A 21,571-nucleotide genomic window follows, 5' to 3' on the forward strand; every position below is an offset into this window, starting at 1 on the left:
TATTAAGGAAATGTCACACATTTATTGTTTCTTTTTTTTTTATTGATACCCACAAACATCTTTACAAAAACAACTGCAGCCATAATCAAGGGACAACTATAATATTTATATTATATACCTACAAATGTTATAAGTACAAATTATAAATGTCCTTTGACTTTACAGCAAATTTACAAAGAAAAACATGAAGGTTCATAGTTAGAAAAGTCTTTGTCATGAACCTGCTTCCCACCGGTACAAGAGTTTGGGTCATGCAGGTTTCTGTTAAATCTCTAAACAGAGACCCTGTGTGTCTGGGGAAACGAGGAAATTTGAAGACTGGTATTACATTTGTGAAAAATGACAATGGAGAAGGGAAATCCCTTTCTGGTATTAATAAATACCCTACAGAGTATGTGACAATAATCTAATTTTAACTTGAAATATATAAAAATAAAACCAAAGCTAGAGTGTAAGCGGTTATTACACCATTGGCCTGGGGGAACTGTCTACATGGGCCGATATAGAGATGGTGCTCTTGTGAAGCTTCACAGCGAGATGGACCCAGTCTCCAGCTCGTACTTCTAGGGGCTGCTGCAGCACAGCAGCCGCCTGCTTCCAGTGAGAGTTCTGGCTGAGGGTGCTGACACTGATCTCCTGGTCCAGGTAGATGTGGTACCAGAAAGGAACTGCTGTTATTCTGCCTGCAGATGTAGCCTGAACCTGGGAAAGAGAGATCAGAGTTTAACAAGATATTTAATGGTACATAAGACTAGTCAGTTACTAATATACTCTCAGTCACTTTTACTGTGAATCACCTCTTATGTTTTGCTTCTGTTGGTTTAAAAACAATATGACATATGCAAAAAAAATAAAATAAAAATGAGATAATGGCTCGTTGTAATTCTACTTTTACCAAGAAATTCCTTGGAGCAATGTGAATTGTGAATTGAATCCCAGTGATCCAACATGGACCTTATGTTAGATCACTTAATGAATGTCAATAGACCCGTGTTGGAGACAAGTATAAAATATTCAACAACCAAAAAATACTGGCAGTTCCAGGCATAAAGTTTCATTTCTGAAAATTCAAAAAGTGAGTTCTGGGCTGAATTCATGCAGGAACAAAAGACACAAAATTATAAAAGTAAAGTAAGGTTAGAGGTTTGTGTTTGTAGGTATGACTCATTTCTAGTTTTTTGGTGCTGTATGTTCATGTGCCAGAAGTAGGTCAGGGATTTTTGACCTATACTAGCAGAATCAATGCATGTTGGCAGCACTCAGTTGTCCAATTTGTGCCTTACCTTCACTTCTCTGTTGGTGTAGTTCGCGTTGGCATCCATGAGGTCGAGAACAAAGAGCTCCACAGACTCGCTGAGATGCCTGCACTCCAGTGTGGAAAAGTCCAGAAACACATGGACTGGTACCTTAAATTCACAAAAGATGAACACAAATGTTAATTAGTTCTTTGCAGCTGACATTAGAAATGACTTTCTGCTGACATTATAAATACTGACATGGAAAATGGAGAGAAACTACTTATTAATTCTTTTATAACAAAGAGAAAAATCCAAGTTGCTTATTTTGGCTCAAAGTACAGATTTTGATACGGATAATAAATAAATTAATAAATAAAACTTCAGTGTATTAAGAGTCCTGCAGAAGATGACTCACAATTGATGTGGGCTCGCTTTCTCACAAACCAGTATTTATCCACATTACGTTTAATTGCTAGTGTCAGCGGATAATCACTCAATCACTGACTGATGCTTAGAAACTAATCTTCCACTTCAAACTCTTCCAAACTTGACAAACAGGCTGTGGCTGCAGGGTGGCAGACTTAAAAGCTGAGGGAGACCAAAGTGGCAGCACAGAAAGTGTCACTGTTTCCTTTACTGCAGAACAAAAGAATCTTTCCTCCTCCCTGTCACAGTTGTGTAGACCTCAGAGCCTGCTGTTTGATGTGCTTGATGTAATGTGTACTGATGGATTCAGGTAGGAATGTCTTGGGCCAAGCTGTGTGTTGTGTCTTGTGTGACAGTTGTGCTAGAAAGTGCCCTCCACTGAGGGCTTCAAAGACAACATCTGTTAAAACAAACGACCGTCCCGTGAGGGGCATGCGAAATTAGAGCACAAACATGATACTGGGAAAAAAAAAAAAAAAAAAAAAAAAAAAGATAACTACCAGACCAAATAAAGGAAAAGAATTCAAAGGGATTTTGCAGCTTCTTTAAAGCAGCTGGGAAGCACACATCAAAGAGGAGTGCACAACAGAAAACACAGTCCAGGACCTTGGTATTCCAAGTGAATTACCTTGTTCAACAAAACTCAACCCATACATGGTAGAAAACAGAACTGGATGCACAGTCTACTTATCATCTTGGCCAAGCAAAATATAAGCAGAGATTTATTTTCGTACTCTTACAGTATTGCACTATATGGCAAATCTTATTTAACAAACACCTCAGGCAACATATTTGCACCTAATGCACGAACTCTGAATGTGAATGATGCAAGCTTACAAACACAGCATACTGTATGTGAAAACTGTCAATATTGACGGTTGCATCAGGAACATGAGATTGATGGTTGCATCAGAAACATGAGACAGAATACAAGATACCAGTGGCCTGAGATGTACAATAGGAAGATTTCGCAACTTCTGTTATGAAGACTGAAGAAGTTTCAGTTCAACAATATGGTTTAAGTGTGTTTCAATGTGATTTCCTTTGAATTACCCTGGGCTTACAGTGGTTAATCCACTTTTTATTGTAAGAACACATTTTATAAATGAAAGAATTATAATAAATCTGACTACCAACAGTACAACAGAAGTATGTTAATGCCATCAGCCTCCTGTTCATGTAATCAGATGAATTTATAATGATAATATTACATCCATTTCAAGGAAGTTAGTTAAATAATAAATAGTATATAGAGCATATACAATGTGTATACAAGAACCCAACTGATAGTGGATTTTTGAGCATAATACTGATACAATATATTAACCAATATTCCTTTTTATAAACTTCTCACATTCACATTGTTGATCAGAATCCCATAAATTGGGTCAATAAATAAACGTCAGTGCTCCCTAGTGGACCGACATGATCATTTTCTAAATCATTTTTGACAAAAACCAAAACAGTTATAGACAATGTATGTAAAAATAACATGAATATGATGCGTGTGGTATGAGTGTGTAATATATGTGCAAGCTGTGTTTTGTGATTGTGGGTAGACTGGTAAAGATAATGGCATGGTGGCATGTATAGGGACAGAGTGAATATTGTGATAATAAATGATGTAACCTGAATATAATTGAGGAAAGAATGTTATTATAGAGAATATGATAATAATAAAAATATATAGTAGTACTATAGTAATGATATCCTATCGATGTAATAGTGATATATCTTACAATAAAAATATGATAAGAATATAAATTAGTATAAAATAACATAATAATAGTATAGTGATATTATGACATATATACATATATACAGTGTTACACAATATAATATGTACTATTTATATTATTTTATTTTATATAATATAATCATTTTAAGTTATGTTAAATAGTGATGAGTAGCGAGGCCAGGTCAAGCCACTGTGGAGGTGAGCAACAATTCATTAGTCATTATCAATCAACTGAACTACCATCATGCCATGCCAGTGTCACCTGACTCTGTCCACTGGCAACTTACAAGGCCAAACTTGACACTGATTGGTTAGTTAGACTGAACTTAGTTACTGGCAGACGTCAGAACATAAAACAGTGCAGTTACATTGCAGATGCAGGGGTTAAGAAAAGAGCAAGCGACGCAAACCTCTTGAGCAGAGACACCGTTTCTAAGCTGATCAAATTGTAGCAGCTAACGTATGGTGCATTACATTTAATGCCATATTTTCAGAAGGTACAACGTAAATTTGTCCCTACCGAGCAGGAATTAAAAAAATATTGTTTTTAATTTAGAATTTATGTTTAATAAATAGGTGTAACATTGATGTTCAACTGCCATTTCATGGTCCGCAGACAGTACACCATCATCTTTCCCTTTTTACTCTGTCGCTCAAGATGTAACCTCCCTGTTAAATTAGAGAAGCACGCACAAGATGTGATTTGGCATCATGTGACTCATAATGTATATATACATTATTATTATATATACATCTTTAGTTTTTCAAGTCAAAGATACAAAAAAAAAAAAACCAAACAACCCACAAACACACACAAAGTGGCATGGTACATCAAAAACCCTGTAGTGAACCCTGTAGTGATTTTTACATGCAGAGTAAATACCATAAATAAGTTAACCTTGATACATGGTAGCTTATGTTGGTATACTTACAGTGAATTGGTTGATGAAGGGAGCAATATTGAAACCCAGTGTCGGCTCCTGGCCCTGGACAGCACTCTCCAGCAGCAATGTGTCTGACTCCACCAGCATACCATGCACCACAATCCGCTCTGGGAAAATGTGTCCTCCTTCCTCCAGCAGACACCTAGTATGGATTATTCAAATATATTTTCATGAAATATTACCCTAAAATAGTCATTCATATTTCTTCTTGTTGTCAACTAGCTACACTTACCTGGCCAGTGACGCTTTCTCCATCAGCTTCTGTCTTATCAGGCCACAGGTCTCTACACAGTCCAGGATGATGGCGCTCCATAGCTTCTCCCTGGACGGCCTCTTCAGCATCCCGTGCTCGTCCTCTATGTGGTTGAGCCAGAACTCTAGATGCTGTTCTGAGACATTATTGGAGCGAGCGAGTCTCTTTAGCACTTCCTGCTGCTTGTCCTTTTCCACAGAGCTGTAGGCTTTTACATGACCCTGGCTGGCAGCGATGAGAGAGAGCAGAGAAAAGCCCTCTGACACATCCAGCACGTACAGCAGGTCACTGCTGTCAGACTGAACACCTGATCCTTGCTCTCGGTTTCGGCTTTTAACTTTCAGCTGAGACGTGAGTTTTCCTAATGCACTGCAAAAACTCTGATGGTACTCCTGGTTGTTGAGGAGCGCCATTTCTGAACATTCCAGCATGCAGAAGTCTTTGGTTTGATTCTGGCCAGTCTGAAGACATGCTAACGCACTGCACAGTTCTGCCTCTGGGTTTGGGTTTGAACTGGGATTTCCAGAGTACTGCGAGTCAACACGCTTGTCCAGACGCATCTCATGACCCTCTCTCAGCACAGCGACACTGCAGAGCCTCAGGTAGGCATCTCGGCAGGAGATCTCGACAATCAGCTCGTCTCCAGGTTTCAGCACAAAACCTGAAGAACAACAAGGGAACCGGAACAATGTAGGACGTGGAATTAAAACTCAATACTTTTTCGATTCAGACTGAAATGTGTCCATAGTATCAAATACTATCAACTGAAAGTTGGCATTGGACATTTGGTCAAATGTGTAGATTTGTTTATTTATTATTCGATATTTAACAGACTTCCTGATAGAAATACAAATGTTGCCCTTTTTGTGATTAAACAAAAATTGTGCAACTAAAACACAAAGCAAGGGTAATGAGAAATCTAAATATATCAATCACCATTACATCAACCATAGATACATATTACTGAATGTAAATTATAGAATAAAGTATTATTTTAGTGTCAATACCAAATCTCAAAAAACTGCAAATGATATCCAGCTATGTGGATAGAGCCAAAGGGAAAATGATGATAGTAATAGTTATTCATAATGTAATGCTTAAGCGTTTCTAATTTTAAGCTGGCATGAAAGAAGCATCATTGGTTACATTTTTAGATGGTTGTAGAAATAGAGGGAAGAGGCAGAGAGGGAGAGCAAAAGAGGAGAGGAAGGGAGAGCGAACCCCGCAGAGAAATGAGATTCAGGGGACTGGGCACGGAGAGAGAGGGGGAGAGGCACAGAAAGGATTCCTGCAGGAATAACATCTGTTCATGTCTTCATGTCAGTGCGCAGCTCGTCAGAGGCATTTGGGAAAAATGCATATTTATTGCCTATAAGAATTTCATGAACACTAAAGAGTGTCACAGACGATCACGGCACACACGTCACAGTGACCGGGAAACGGATGTTGGTGATCACCGGGAAAGGTGGCGGCTCCCCTGACGCTGCCCGGGCCAATTAGCAGTGCAGTGAAATGCTGCTGCGTCCTGTCTGAAAGATGATGTACTGTGATGCCAACTGGAACATGTCACCTCATGTCAGTGGCTATTAAGTTCACAGTGGCCAGGGTCTGATTGCAAAGTAAAGAGTGCACAGTGCTTTTTGGGATATTTAGCCCCCTTAATTTAATGCTGAGAAAGCAATTTAAGCACAATGCTGAACAAATATCAGTTTTACTTTGTTATAATAGCTGTATTGTCTCAAAGCTCATCAAAATGTTGTTATATTCATTTGGGACAGTTACATATTCTTTTAATGTTTTAAAATTTCAGTAAATGTATTATTAGTATTAAATGGATTTTGTGGCATAATCTTTCTGAATTTGAGAATCTTTATGTGCCATTATCTATTACAGTAAAAAATTCTCAAATGTAGTAAAATAGTTGCACTAACTGTCAGCTAAAATATTTCCTCCAGGTATCACTGGTATTATTCAAAACAGCTTAAAGGTGTAAACAATCCAGTCTACAATACACACTGCCCTCATCTGATGTAACGTGGAAATGCATGACAAACGGAATAGAGAATACAGGCAAGCAAGCTGAGGAAAACTATTTTATAAACAAGTTTGGTTCATGAGAATTTGAAACAACTAGTCATGATTCAAGAAAAATACCCTGGACATACAGATTGACTGTGTTGCTTAAACCAAACCTTCAAATTAAAAGTCAGAGTGGCCAGTAGTTTATAAACAGTGAATATATAGCAGTCAATGAACATGTTGTCTCCCGCATGTTTATCAGTGTCTTACCCTTGGCGGTGTGCACAGGGTAGATGGCTTGCTCCCAGCAGGTGTCCTCCTGGGGTCCAGTGGACAGACTGCTCTCCTCATCCAGGTGGAGCTGGAACCACACAGCCAGAGCATCCAGCTCGCCCTCCTGAAGGACAGGCAGGTGGACCTGCTGAACCTCCCTGGAGCTCAGGCCCTCCAGTTCCTACAGGTCACCAATATACAACAGTTAAAGCTGAAGTTTTGGAAAAGTTTTAGAAAAAGATTTCATATACACAGGTATAAAAACAGGCCTGGTTCCTTAAAAGGCAATTTCATAGATAGTTTGGATGTAATAGGTTTTGTAGCTTTTACATCTCAACTTGCTCGTTGAGTCAGAGCAGTATAATGATCTACATTTAAATGTGTTTGCATTTCACTATATGTGCACAGCAGTCTTACATATTTATATCAGTATTCTGAAGTTTTCATATTCCTGTCCAGCCTAATCAGACCAGCATGTTATTAACTGTGGCCTTCCTTGCACGCATCAGTGCGGTGTGTTACCACAGACGGCTAAAGCAAACATCATCTTCTCCAGCACTTTCAGATCCACCCTGACTGGCTGGAGCTCTGTGGGCACTTTGCAGGTAAACCAGTGAATAGTGATGGCAAGAATAGAAAATTTCACATCCCCCTGATACTCTATAAGGAAAACTAGTTTGAATTAAGAGCTTGAGGACATTAATCTAAATAATAGTATTTCTTTGTGACATACAGTATAATAACCAAACCCTTTCAATGGTAAATTGTAGAGGAAACAGACAAACTAACCAACTTAAACAAAATATTCCTCAGTGAAAACCCTTCAAATGTGGGGGAAGAAAACACAACTTACTCAGTTGGAAGCCCTGCTCTGATCATATTCCTGGGAGAGGGACACACATGGACTCAAAGCTGGGCTTAGCAGATTTACAAACAGTTCAGTTCTGTCTTTTTGTTGTTTTGTTTTATCTGCATGTAGCCAATGTATCTACCAGCAGATCTAACTGAAGCACAATGCAGTGCATGTAAGACCAAGTATCTCTCTGCTTAAGTGAGTTTGCTTCACAGATTCTGGAGAGTTTCACAGCTCTGTCGTCAGGGTAGGTTTTGCTTGCAAGTCCCTACTGAACATGTTTGGATAAACTTACAGTATCAACACTTTATCCTACAGGTACAAACACAATCTTTCCGATCTGCCAGGTGCATACTGGGAGCCAATAAATCAGACAATCCCTGCAGGGTTACAGCTAAATAATGAGCAGCCACTCATGTGCAATATCTAAGCCTGTGAGGCAGCCAGTGTGTTAGTTTCATGGGGACAATAGACATATGGTAAGGTAAATAAATGATTTTTCTCAGTTTCATTATTCTGCTTGACTCTAGGAAAACAGATACAAGCTGAATATTAGGATCACATACAAGGATGACGCAAAAGTTGGGTAAAGTTAAAACACATTAAAGTAATAGTGGATGAATCTACTGCATTGTTGCATCATTAAAAGTTACATGTTGAGCAGATGATATATTAGACAGATCTTATCAGCATCAGTTGGTCAAAGATGTTTCTGCTCACCTGCACATTATTAAAATCTATGTTGAGGGCTGTGAAGGGCTCAGTGAGAGGTTTATATCCTCCCGGCAGTCTGCTGAGTCTCTCTGTGGTGTACGGCTCCATGGAGTCATCCGGCTCAGAGCTGCAGCTCACTGGACTACGGAGCTCCCCGGCTGCAGCCATGGACAGGCCTCCCACCTCTGACACACACGTCCTGTATGAAAAAAAAAAAAAAAAAAAAGAAGAAAAGAAGAAGCTATTTAATGCTAGGTTCAGAAAATGATGCTACAAAACAACTGAAACACACATCTTCTGTTTGCAGGAAAAACATATCTCATCTGCCACACAGCCTATTCACAGGGATACAGACTGACTCAGAGACCTACCTGTGATGCCGGCGGATCTCGACGCATTCAACTGCCATGCCAAACACAGTGGCTCCAGCGGGGATGACCCGTCCTGTTGCAGACTGTTCCCTGAATTCATTCTCACCTCTCTTTAGGACAAGAAACATGTGCTTTTAATGATACTACACATTCAGCCTCTTTGATGGCACCAACACAACATGGGACTATTACTACTATTACAACTACACTGTTTCACAGTCACTGTACATGTTGAAATGAGTGAAATGTCACAACTTGTGCTGTGAACTCCAGTTTAGCAATGAGATTTGCACTTTGCCAGATGTTTAAAAAGCAGCTTCATGGCGATATACTTTGAAATGTTTGACTTTTCGAGTTGACGAGGAGTTTGTGATCTTAATGACCTTTATTCCATTTTTTAATGCTTAAACATTTCACTGCCTGGCCCTCAGGTCCTACAAGTCCACACCATGAACTGTGACACAGCCCTGGCATCAGTATTCTCAATTTGATGTGATTTTCAAAGATTTTGTATTATTCAACATATATATCAAAGATTTTTAAAGATTTTCATGACCATGGGAAAACCTGTATGTCAGTAGCAAGCAGCAATAGATTTTGAAATGTTAAACATTGTACGATGGCGACCGGAGGATAGAGTTCTGTTTCCTGTCCTGTGATTGTGTTACCTGTGGAGGCAGCAGGAGGTGGTGCCAGGCATGAATGAGACTCTCTATGATGCCCTCTCCAAACAATCCTGCATCCACCGTCTCCGTCACCACCAAGGACACCCTAAGAAAAACAAGACATTGGATAGAAAAACATGAAAAAATAGCTCCTTAGCTCTCAAACATGCAGAAATGTCATAATCACACAAACAGAGATGAAGGTATTGTGTCTGTGGGACCAATGTTAGAGGGGTTAGGTGTAAATTGTACCTGTGTGGGATGTCCTTTGGCACTTCCATCTCCAGAGATTTCATATGGAGGATCTTGATGCTGCCATCCATTCCATTAGCCGTCACCACCTCACAGGCCAGTTCGTACATTGTCTTTGACAGCTCACAGGCGTACACCTCGGCAGCCCCTGCCTTCTTAGCACACATACTTCACAGGCAGAACAGGAAATTAGAACAAACACATGCATGTAGTAAAACATACATCCTATCCTAGCTGTAGACAAAACAAACTTCGTAAGTATGCTACCATTTGAAGACTCAAGTTGTTACATACAAATAAAATACACACCATAACTCAAAAAAATAAAAAAGGTTTCAAATCTCACCCAAGGATCCCAGTGCCAGTACCTATGTCAAGTACAGTGTTGCAGCCGCTCTGAACAGCCTTCTGAATGGCCTGCTGGTACTTCTGGTTCCTCCCATGGTCATTGAGCATTAAGAAATGCCAGCGCTCCACCAGCCAGTTGGCCACACGGTAGAAGTTCTCCCTGGCTTCAGGGTAGTCCGGTCTCAGCTTCAAAGCTTTATGGAAATGACCTGCAGCCTCATCTCTAAATCCCATCCTGGATAATGAAAGGAGAGCCAAAATATTGTCACAAACCGGATAAGCAGATCATTTATCTAATCAAGGTAAAACTACATTATTCCCTGTGTTGATGGGGTATTGGAACAGCATATTGATCTACACAACAATAATATTTACGCAGCGTAGGAGGGTACCTGAACAGGTGTTCACCCATGCTGTTTAGGATGACCTCGTCAGAAGGGAAAAGTTCCAGCGCTTGTTCGTAACAGTTAAAGAGGTCCTGAATACGGCCCACAGAGTCTAGCTCCTCTGCCCATTTGAAGAGAGTGAACCTGAAGGACTCCTGAAAGGGAGATGTCACAAAATTTTGTTCCAAAATTTGAAAATATTTTTGTTCTGCAGCAGTGTCTCAACTGTGTGGGTAAAGTCAGAAATGACTATTTATTATAGTGCACATTCACTGTCCCCAATTTTATTTGTCTGGGTGTGTAAATTTGGCCACTATATAGCGCCCTCAGAAATCCCACAACAGAGCAAGTGCAGTACTTTCTGCTAGCAATCCCACAACATAATGCTCTGCATTCCACTGATTGACTGAAGAGCTGTTAGTGAGGATGCAAAACAATGATTATTAGTTAAGTGTCCAAAATGTCAGTTTACAGCTCACTACTGAGCATGTATTTATACAGAGTAGTGAATAAGTGAACAAGGGAGTGATTTTGTGCACAGCCAGTGATTGTGTGATTGTGTTTCTGTGTTATGTGTGCGTAATATTTGGCAGTGAATGTACAAAGACTGGTTTTCAGAGTAGTGTAAACAGTCATTACCCTTGCAAAGTCCTTAAACACAGGTGCGAGGTTGAGGACAAGAAGGTAGTGCACAAACGCAGTTCCATAATCTTGGTGGAACAGGCACTGCTGGGCGCTTTCTAGGGAACTAGAGACCAGCTCGTTCCTGGCAGGGTCCTCTCTGCGTCGCCTGCGGTTCCTCCTGCTATGCTTTGGCCTGGCACTGGTATTAGGCATCCCTTGCAAAAAAGAAAAAAGGCACTAATTGGGAAATTTAATGGGAAATGATACAATAACTTAAAGCCACTTTCAATAGGACAATAACATCCCACTGTAGAACCTGTCAGTTGGCAAAAATCTGCAAATATTTTGATAATCAATTAGTCGTAAGTCATTTTTTTAAGCAAAATATTTAACAGTTCCAGCTCCTGAAACATGAGAATTGATTGCTTTTTCTGGTCATAACATTATACTAAATTAAATATCTTTGGGTTTTGGACTGGTGGTTTGAGAAAACAAGACATCTGAAGACTGAAGACTGTTTTATGGACCAAATGACAGCCAGGAAAAAAACATTAACAGGAGAAAACTAAAATAAAAACATTAATTCATCCATTCAAGAGTGCATTTGCTTTTTAAAATTGTAACACCAGGAAAAACTTTGTACTTCTCTCTCACATTTTTTAGGCCATAGATCCACACTTTGACTTACTAAGTCACAATTATGAGATAAGACTCAAAAGTAAAGTTAACCTGCATGCTGTTTTGTAATGTTGACTTACTCACTTGTTATTGTGGCTTTTTTTTGTCATTCCTAATATCTAACAGATTTTTGTTTTATTGGAATGGGGGTTCCATACATGACATAAAATATTAATAATAATTATTATAACGTCGACATAAGCAGTACATATTACATAGCTTTCTATTTGAAAAAAAACACTGAATAAGGATAATTTAAACATGCTTCTTTACAGGCATTACTGACTTTACGTTGACTTACTGTGAGTTGTTTTAGATCACAGGCTGGGGTTTGCGATAGAGAAGATTACTGGTGATTAAGTTTTTTACTCAATGCAACTTAATCTCATAAAAGCGGTATTGATAATTTTGCAAACAGAGACTTTAACGTTAGGGTTCTGCCCATTAAAGTCGTTAGCATCGTAGTGCACGGTCCTTCTCCTGACAGCAGCCTGACGTTAGCTCACATGAGAAAAGCTGTTCTGACAGTCACTGTGGTAGCTTAGCTTCTTGTCAAAAAATTACCATATCTGTTCAAATTCAAGTTATATCTGCAGACTGATGGTGTAAACTGCAAATCACATTTCTGCTAAAGATCACACATTAGCTACCGCTCAACCACAAACGTGTCCGTGCGTTTAACCACTCCGAAACAAACATGTAAGGAGACACGGTTCCGCAGGCGCAACTAATAAAGTCTGTTGTAGCTATTGAAACTACGACCAAGACGTAATCGCTGTAGGATACATTGTGGATAATGATTTCCGTATTTATTTGCAAAATGCATTAAAGTAAACGTAAGTGCCTCAGATACGCCTCTGGTGGAACCAATGACAGACGAACCCTTTAGGCACAATCAAAGAGTACAAAGGATCAAGATAATCCACATCCCTACCTTAGAGCAATGAAGGAAGCGCTCTAAAAGTAGGGTATAGGTTTGTTCATCTTACAGCTGTAGTTACTACACAACCCTTTATACCCCCCCCCCCCAAAAAAAAAACCCCAATGTCTGTTTCACATTTCTATGAGTTTTTAGTTTTTTGAACCTCTCATTTTGTTTGATTTAAGAAACAGTTTGAGGCCAAAACAGGTAAATTGATCACATTTGCATATTACGACTTTCTTTTATCTTCTTTCCTCTTCCATTAATCTTCTCACAGTCTTGTCTGAAGTAACTTGTGACCCTTTGAAGGGAGCCAATCCTTTCATTACTAAAGTAAAGGTTTTGAGTACTTCATCCACCACGGGTCAGATTACTTAGTGATAGTGTTGCAAACCTCTTTTTAATGTAAGTTGATGAAAATGGCTGATCGAAATTACTTTTATTCTACACTTTACCTTTCCAAGGTAGTTTTCTTTCATTTCTTTTTTATAGCTTAATTTTATTTATTTATGGTTGCTTCTCATCAGTATCAGTTCAGTTACTGTGTATGGAAACATCTGTCCACCCAACTAAAAAAAAAAAGAAAAAGAAAAAATAAGGATCCATCACATGTTTGATCACATCGTGGGCACATGATGACATGATGTCTCTTCTCAGTGCTGGAACATTGCAACATTTGCATCTCTGCTGCTGTTGTGTGGAAAGATCATACCTTGAGTTCAGAGAATTCATATAATGAACATTTGTTATCTAAACAATCTTGTGTTTAAACATTCATGTGATTCAAAGTAATTAAAAGAGAATAGTAATTATGTGATGGTAACTAAAACATATTCAGAAGTATCGTATTAATAATGCATTCGCCTCATAAATTACGACATATTTCTTTCCCTTACATGATCGTACATGAGCTGCTTGTAATAACAAAAAGTATCGATATTGGCAAAGATATCTTTTGACCTGCTATGTCAGTGGTCAAGCGAAGCAAAGGTGGAAGTCGATATGACTTACCAATCTCGCACAAACTGAATAGTCTTTGGTAGAAGTTTTGCTACACGCACGCAGATGTCAGCAGAGTTTCTCAATCTGTCACTTTACTAGGTGGAGTGCTCTTGATGAAGGAAGGAGAAACTGGACACAGCCACCATGATTTTTTGACAACTCCCGTGCCTGACTTCCGATGAACACTTCATCCGTTAGCGTATTGCTACTTTTTTTTAACCGTTATACCTGTTCGCTGCTCTCGGCGTTATTTGACAACTGTGGAACCAACAACACCCACTTGAGAAGAAGTTACCATGCTAACCACAGTTAGCTGCTGCTATTTGACGTAGCTATGTTTTCTATGCTAGACTTGAAACGGCCAGCGAAAAGAGCGCTAATTTCATTGTAAAGGATACTTTTTTTTGTTTTAGCTATAAAGTAAGCGGCATTTTGACCAGTTTCCTGTGCTTGAAAACGAAGCTATCAATCTGTCAGAAAAAATGGGACTACACCCGCTGGAGTTTAGTGAATGCTATCTGGACAGCCCCAGCTTCAGGGACAAAATAAAGGCACACGAAGCAGAGTTGGACAAAACTAACAGGTTTATCAAAGAGCTGTACAAGGATGGGAAGAACCTCATCAGTGCAACAAAACGTAAGTTGACTGTGATGATTTTAAACTCATTATACTGTAAGAAAACTGCCTGGGAACAGTCACCATGCACTTGCCTCAGGCAAGTCTTGGGGTCTTGATGTGTCCACTGTTCTCACAGCATCTCCCTCAAATTGGCCAATAATTGTTCTTTCCATTTGGTTATGTTACAAGTTACAGAACAGATGAAACTGTCTCATAATACAACAGACTCGTGATAACCACATCAAGGCGTTTTCTGTTTTTAATTTGTTTGAAAAGTGTTTTCTGATTCATGAGGACGGTTGTTCAGATTTTGAGATTGAGAAAAAGTCTCCTTGAGTTATTTTAATAACCCCCTGCACTATTTGCTCACAGTCACACACCTCAACTGGGTTAAAATGATTAGATTGTTATCTCTTTGAACTCTACTCTTGTGGGCTGGGCTTTTCACTGGGGTTGTAAGGTGCTTACCTTAACTTGACTGACTGCAACACATAGTACACACACAGAAATGGACTGCTTTCATTTTGCCATGCAGGAAAATCCCTACTACGTCTTTGTAACGATTGTTTTAAAATGATCGCCTGAAAGCACCCAAGAGTTTCACTCCTGTATGAATGTAATGTGAAACTGATATTCTTTTTTTAAACATATCATTACTAATAGTTGTATCATTGCTGCATTCTTGACAGGAAGGCTTCAGGCATGTCACTGCAACAGTGCTCTGTACTGTCACACAACATGTTTTTTTTCCTGTAAAACCTGCAGACAGACTTATTTTCTCACACGTTTCCATGCAGTTAGTCAGTTGCAGATACCCAGGTATGTCTTTCCTTTTGCCTTTAGCACAACCTAAATTCTTCAAGGCAGGGACTCAGCAAGGTGCTGCTGAACTTTGTTCATGTTGACTGCAGCGTGTCAGGAAGGTTCAGCAGACTTTTAGTGGCACTTTTAGTGGCATTTTTAGGGCTGGGAAATGATATAATATTCCCACTTATTATTATGTCATGAGGATATGATCGTATTATAAAGAGCTGTAACCATTAGTTGACAGACAGAATCTGTTACTATTTTTCCAAGTTCCAAGTTTTCCAAGCCAAAATGGCAAAAGTTCTTTGATTCCAGTCACTGAAATTTGCGGATTCCTTTCTTTTTGGTTGGGTGGACAAAACAAGACATTTTGAAGAAGGAAATTATAATGGGTAGACAAAATGATTAGTTGATTAATTGAGTAAACAATCCGCAGATGAATTGATAATGCAAATAGTTGGTTGTTGCAGCCCTGACATTGTGTAAAATGTGTTATTTAAAATTATTAAAATGTTTTGTTTTAATCATTTTAACAGATTATTCTGATACTATGCACTGCAGAAGTTTCAATATCAGTATATATTGATACTGATTTCAACAATTATTCAGGCTTGAAACAGCAGGTACGCTGTGATTTGGTTCAAAGTACACACTTGACACAGGGTCAAAAGGTTATGACAGGCCTAGTTTTATTTACCTGTGACTTGTAGGGAGAGATCACTTGTCAGCCTTTCTCCAGACTCACATTTTTCAGCCACACGGAGTTGCCAGGAAAACCACCACAGAGTGATATGGTGAACTTTGGCATTCACTGTTGCTTGTCACTTTTTTGTTGTTGATTCAAAGTGTGTCCAACATAGTGATATGTATCTAGTCTGTTAACCCTCATTTTATCTGTGCTGGCCTCTAACTTTAGAGAAAATGACACAGAGTAGAGAACCCTGGTCATGCACTCCCACTGGGATTACTGCAAAATCAGTTGAGGTCTCAGGAAGGAGCTGATGGTCGCCTTCTTATGCACTGACATTAATGAAGTGCCTGATTTGCTCATCCTTTGCTGGCCAATGTCAAGTCACTGTTTTAGACATGATGACACTGTAATTATTAGATGTTTACTTTACTTGCTAATAGGAGTAATAGAGCAGCTCAAACATTATCCAACTGCCACAGGAATGTATTAAAATTAATTATTATTATTATATTATTAATCGTTCCCATGTGCGGGCTGTTTTAGATCTTACCTAGTGGTAACAACAAGACACCACTCTTTACGAAGGGTGTTTCCTATTTTGATTGAGGCTAATTTATCCTAACTGGGCTGAGCAGCTGTCTGTCAATGATAACATTCCTGTCACAGATAGAGTTATTAACAGGAAATTAATCAGCATCAATCTTGATAGTTGTTTAGGGTTAGGGGTTTGCCATTGTTCAAGGAAAAATACCCAAATCTACCAATTTGCTCTCAAATGCGAACACTTCTTGCTTTGCTTCTTGTAACATCTTTTTGGGTGAAGGGAATTTTGATCAATTTTCTGACATTTTATAGACCAGGTAATCTACAGAGTGAATATTCAGCAAATTGATTGCTAATATTGTTAGTTGCAGCCAGTTGTAAACATGTGGTCACACAATCTGTGTTCTTGGTGAAAAAAGAAAAACAAATGGCATATTGCATTTTCCACAGTGAGCAAAATTTCCACCTGATCATTTAATATAATGTGAGATGGCCTAATAGGGATTGAAATCTGTATTTATAATTCTTTACAAATGATCACATTTTTAAACCAGGATTGTGCCACACAAATTTAAAGGTCATTTCTGCAGTCGTTCACCCTGTTCCCAGACTTTATGTAAGCACAGTGGTATCATTAAGTACACAGCTAGTTTTAGTTATAGCTCAAGTATAAGTAAGTTATAAAGTAACGGTGTCACTTTGTGTTAATGTACACTCTCGGGGTGGAGCTCTGAAGCTTAGCTGAGAGCTTTACTCTGATTGTCTTGTCTCAGGAGAACGTGACTATGTGTTTGGTTCTTCTCTTTATAGAGATCATAGAAAATTGCCTACCACTTTTTTTTTTCTTTTAATTCTGGCCCGTGTTAGGTTTGCAGCTTTGAAGTAGATAGGGTCGTCTCTATAGATGAACTTGTGGCAGTTGTTTTTGATGAGTGGAGGTGATCTGGGGAGGCTAAGCTGTGTAATCGTCTCTGTATATCATGGTCACTATCAGCTTCACAATAAGATTCAACACTCAACAAGTGTTGTAAAAATGGTTGGTCAAGTATTATGTTGTAAACATTGACAGATTTAGTCTTGTTTACAACTTCCATTTAAAAGGATTCACGAGTTGTATGATAAATTGGTTGACTTTATGTTTGACCTCATAGTGATATGCCGTGGTGTGAGGATAATTGTTGATCTTCAAATCCCAGTCCGTTCTCAGCCTTTCAGTAACTCCCTCCACTCCTACGGCTGGGAGGATGTCCCTCTACGGAAAGTCCTTGGTTCTGAGAGGAAACTTTAAAGCGGGGCCCTGGGCCAGAGAGCCATGACATGGAAGTGCCCACTAGAGGAGCAACATGCAGATGTGCTTCTGTTTCAGAGGGCTTCCTCCACAGGAACTGTGTCCTGTCTGTACCCTCTCAACTACCCCTCACTCTTGTCCTTTTGCAAATGTATTGATTTCTAGTAAGTAGCAGAAAGTATGAACTCTCCATTTCTGGAGAGCTTATTGTTTGTATGTGATCTTGTCAGTGCCTGTCAGCCAGCTTTATTAGTTTGACAGTGCTTGCATGTTCTGTTATTGCTGCAATCATCTGAAAATTGAGTGAGTTGCACCAGGGTCACTCAGTGTTACGTCCACAGCTGCACTTCCTCTGTATTGACCAGTTGCCTCATAAAACAAAATGATTTGTATTTTTTTTTTCTTCTTCACTTTCAGTTCCGCTTTGAAAAGCCAGCCATGTGATGGTCTTTCTCTTGGCAGACAGGTTTAAGAGTAGTCTGCCATGGTGTGCTTTGGCTCACTGTTGCTCTCAGTAATCACATTACTGATGCTGCCAGAGAGCCACATCACAATCTTTCATTAAAATCGCATTAGCACAAGACGTGAAGTCATGTGGGAGGAACGCTTTTTCATGTCTCACTCCAGAAAGAACAAGGCCTGCTATAAAAGTGATAGTGTATTATTGCGTGATGGCAAGACACTTCTTCTGGGACAAATATAAAGAACCATTTGAAACACTTCTCACTGCATTAGATCTGTAACTGTTTGGATACGTGCCAAAATATTACTACAACATATCTGTGATCAGCCATGGCCATTATTGACAGGATACTGCTCAGTGCAGCATCACCCTGCAGAATTGTTTTGAGGATCAGGAAGTCATGAATGAAGTCATGCTTGTTTTGAGGGCAGGGAGCTGAGGGGAGAGGGGTTGAGGGAGGGGATGGGTGGGCAGGCTGTGTCGAGGGCAGAGGTGGGAGCTGAGTGTGGAGCAGGGATTCAGACTGGAAAAGATGGGAGAGTGGAACAGGAAGGACTGTGGAAAGGCACAGCATGTAAACCCTGGCTGCTCTTTGAGGGCCTGGATCAGGCAAGTTCTGACCTAAGTGGCACATTTGATGAGACTGTAGAAATCATAACAAACAACACTCCAGCAGATGCCAATGAATACACTGTGGACATCTTCAGCAGCTGAACTTTGACATATACATACCTTTCCTGGGTTGTTTTAGGGAAAACTTTTGCAGTTGTAGCGAGAACAGGCAATGTTAAGTTTCCTGCTTTAAAACATACAGTAAGTGAAAAATAAGTTCAGGATTTTAAACTAAATCATCTTAGGTAAACTAACTTCAGAAATAGAAATTTTGTACCCGAATGTGATGCTAATGAAGTTTTGCAGCACTTAATCAAACACTGTGACAATGTTGGAAGGGACTGATAATATATTAAAGTATAGTATGTAACATGGAAGCCCAAAGTCACAGCAGCCTGAAGTTGTAAGCATAGAAATTGCTCATTCACTTCAGGAGGAGTAACATTAAAAACAAACTGCCACTGTACATTAGAAGTACATTGGACAAGTGAGTGCAATCCATGTTCTTAAAACATGTTTCCAAAGTTATCCCAACCCATAGCCCATATTTCAGAATATGTAAGTAATAGAGTAATATATTTTTTGGCTTTTTAGATTTAAATTATTTTTTTCTCTTTCTCAGCAGCAGTGCTGTTGTGAACGCGTCCATGAGATGTTTTGACACTTGAACACTCTGGAGGCTCAGATAGCTGTAGTCATAAATATGGAAGAATGAAATGCCCCAAGAAAGAAATGACCAACACTATTTTTATATAAACTTAACCATTTTAATTCATTTGCGCTCATCTTTTGTGTAAGACAAAATAAAAACTGTGATTGCATTGTTTTTGAAAAATTAAACATTAAATTTTTAAGCATAGACCTCAGCAGCATTTTTTCCAGTATGCTGTGAATTGTTCACATTTATGATTGACAAATTATTTTCTCTTCTCCACTGATAACAGCTTTAGAAAAATAAAGTAAAATACAAAACATTTGCTGGGATCAACCTCTGAAATATGATGGTTCGCTGTTATTCAGACAAAAGCATTGTGAAACATTTCAAATCTGTGCTTTGGACATTGGTAACTTGTGCTTGGGATTTCACCTAATTGTTTACATTTTATCCTCTAAACAACTAAAAGATAAAATCATTGATAATTATAGATGTACAGTATCTGTAAATAAAATAATCAGTAGTGACTGTCCTAACAATGACCTGCAGTATGCACCTGTTTTACTTGCAAAGTGTGTATTATTTACTTTTACTTTGATATGTGGTGTTTCACAATAACCAGCCATGTGATACAGTAACCTCCCCACTGTGCAATCTTTGTTTTTCTTCCCACCTCTTCTGAACAGGGGGCACCAATGTTTATGTCACATAGTTAGGCGTTTTTTCATGTTTTTCCTGCTGCAGAAAAACCTGGCCTGTTCAATCAGATAGATGTAAGGTGGGGTTTGTATGACTCAGACTCAGAATCCAGTAGACCGGGGTCTCTGGCTTTCTGCAGAGAAACTAGCCAAGTTTGACAGTTCCCAGGTTTGCTCTGAAATGCCTTGCTTTAAAAGGCAAAAAGCAGGAGAAGCCTTTGCCTTGGACTCTTGTGTGCCCTAGTGTGTGTGGTATTTCAAGCTTGTGATCGTTCTTTCCTCCAGGACAGCAGCTATCATTTCAATCTGTTCTGCAGACCTCTCATCTGACACTTTTGTTTATTGCACCACTGATTGTATCCCGTTGATCTATGCTGTTGAAACTTGAATCGACACAGTACAGGGACACAAACGCTGTGGCTATTTTTTTTCCTTGAATGTTGTCTGACGTCAATTAATGCTGGAACTTCATGTAACCGGATAACATTCATTCTTCATGTTTTATGTAATGAAGTCCACACAGCTTGGCCTCATATATTCTCATATTAACTGTCCACCCTGCAGTGAGTTCAACATGCAAGCAGCCTGTGTAATCAGATTGTGGATGAGTGTGATTAGTGCTCCACGCTCACATATGGCTCTAATAAAGAGACTGCAAATCTATCTATTGACATCACTGTTCCTGCAGTACACACTAATTGTCCACAGTGATCTGGACCTTGATCTTGTCTTTGCAAAATAAAGGATATGTTAAATATACAAATAAAGTACAATAGTACAATGCATAAGACTGAAATCTCTGTCTCCATAATAACATTTCAACCAAAACAAAGCAGAGTAAAATATTCATTTGGAGTATGTTCTGCAATAGAACAGTAGAACTCTTGAGGAATTCTTGATTTTTGGTCACATTTTTGGTTTGTTTGTCATTATCTTTTACAATACAGTGATGCTGGATACTGCCTCAACCTTACGTCAGACACAATGTAGTGTGTTGAGGCTTTGTTAAGGTGTGTCAAGGTTCAGTGTAATGTTGTCAAAACATGTTTTTACTATCTGGGGGAGCAGCCGAACTTTCCAGTCTACATTCATGTTGGGATCATTTGCAGTTGACCAACAACAGACATAAGGGTCACTCATTACCCAACAGGCTGGTAGAATTTAGGTTTACGTTATGATGTGTCTTTTTGATGCTTGATAATACTACCGCTACTATTACTGACAACAACAATAGATTATAAGAAAAACACGTACTGGAGCTGAAGCTCCATCCTTTTATCTGGCATGCAGGTGGAAAAAATGTAAAAGTAAAAAAAAAAAAAAAAAATTACTAACAAAGCCAAACAAAAGCATAGCCAAAAACACTAAACTTGATTAATAGAGACATGTGTGAGTATGAAATAAAACTATACACAACCTGTAAAACTGCTTTTCTATAAAAGGTTTTAAGCAGAGATTTAAAAAACAACAGACTCATCCTCTCCCCCTCT

At 39.0% G+C, this 21,571-nt stretch overlaps 2 protein-coding genes across 3 annotated transcripts in view; one reads left to right on the forward strand and one right to left on the reverse strand.

Annotated features, from left to right (window-relative positions):
* Positions 1–20: 20 nt before the first annotated feature.
* On the reverse strand, positions 21–12,650 carry prmt9 (protein arginine methyltransferase 9). 2 transcript variants are annotated; one of them, XM_023403342.2, is made up of 13 exons: positions 12,084–12,648; positions 11,120–11,319; positions 10,487–10,635; positions 10,093–10,329; positions 9,747–9,914; positions 9,498–9,600; positions 8,830–8,939; positions 8,465–8,657; positions 6,889–7,072; positions 4,579–5,260; positions 4,335–4,488; positions 1,284–1,406; positions 21–702 (listed from the first exon to the last, which is right to left on the reverse strand). In XM_023403342.2, exons 2-13 carry the CDS (start codon positions 11,315–11,317, stop codon positions 463–465), a joined length of 2,541 nt encoding a protein of 846 aa, XP_023259110.1. In that variant the 5' UTR covers positions 11,318–11,319; positions 12,084–12,648; the 3' UTR covers positions 21–462. The 2 variants fall into 2 exon arrangements, with proteins under 2 accessions (XP_023259110.1, XP_087029338.1); XM_087173212.1 differs by lacking the exons at positions 21–702; positions 1,284–1,406 and adding an exon at positions 2,336–4,071 and having other exon boundaries at positions 12,084–12,650.
* Positions 12,651–13,765: 1,115 nt separating this feature from the next.
* arhgap10 (Rho GTPase activating protein 10) overlaps positions 13,766–21,571 on the forward strand; it is a 45,352-nt gene continuing 37,546 nt past the window's right edge. Inside the window, exon 1 of the mRNA XM_087173213.1 lies at positions 13,766–14,342. Coding sequence (XP_087029339.1) covers positions 14,189–14,342 — 154 coding nt within the window. The 5' untranslated portion in view covers positions 13,766–14,188. The remainder of the gene's footprint in view (positions 14,343–21,571) is intronic.

This window comes from Seriola lalandi, unplaced genomic scaffold, assembly GCF_002814215.2.
Source record: "Seriola lalandi dorsalis isolate HSWRI2012SDOR001 ecotype SW California unplaced genomic scaffold, Sedor1 jcf7180002054125, whole genome shotgun sequence".
Taxonomy (NCBI): domain Eukaryota; kingdom Metazoa; phylum Chordata; class Actinopteri; order Carangiformes; family Carangidae; genus Seriola; species Seriola lalandi.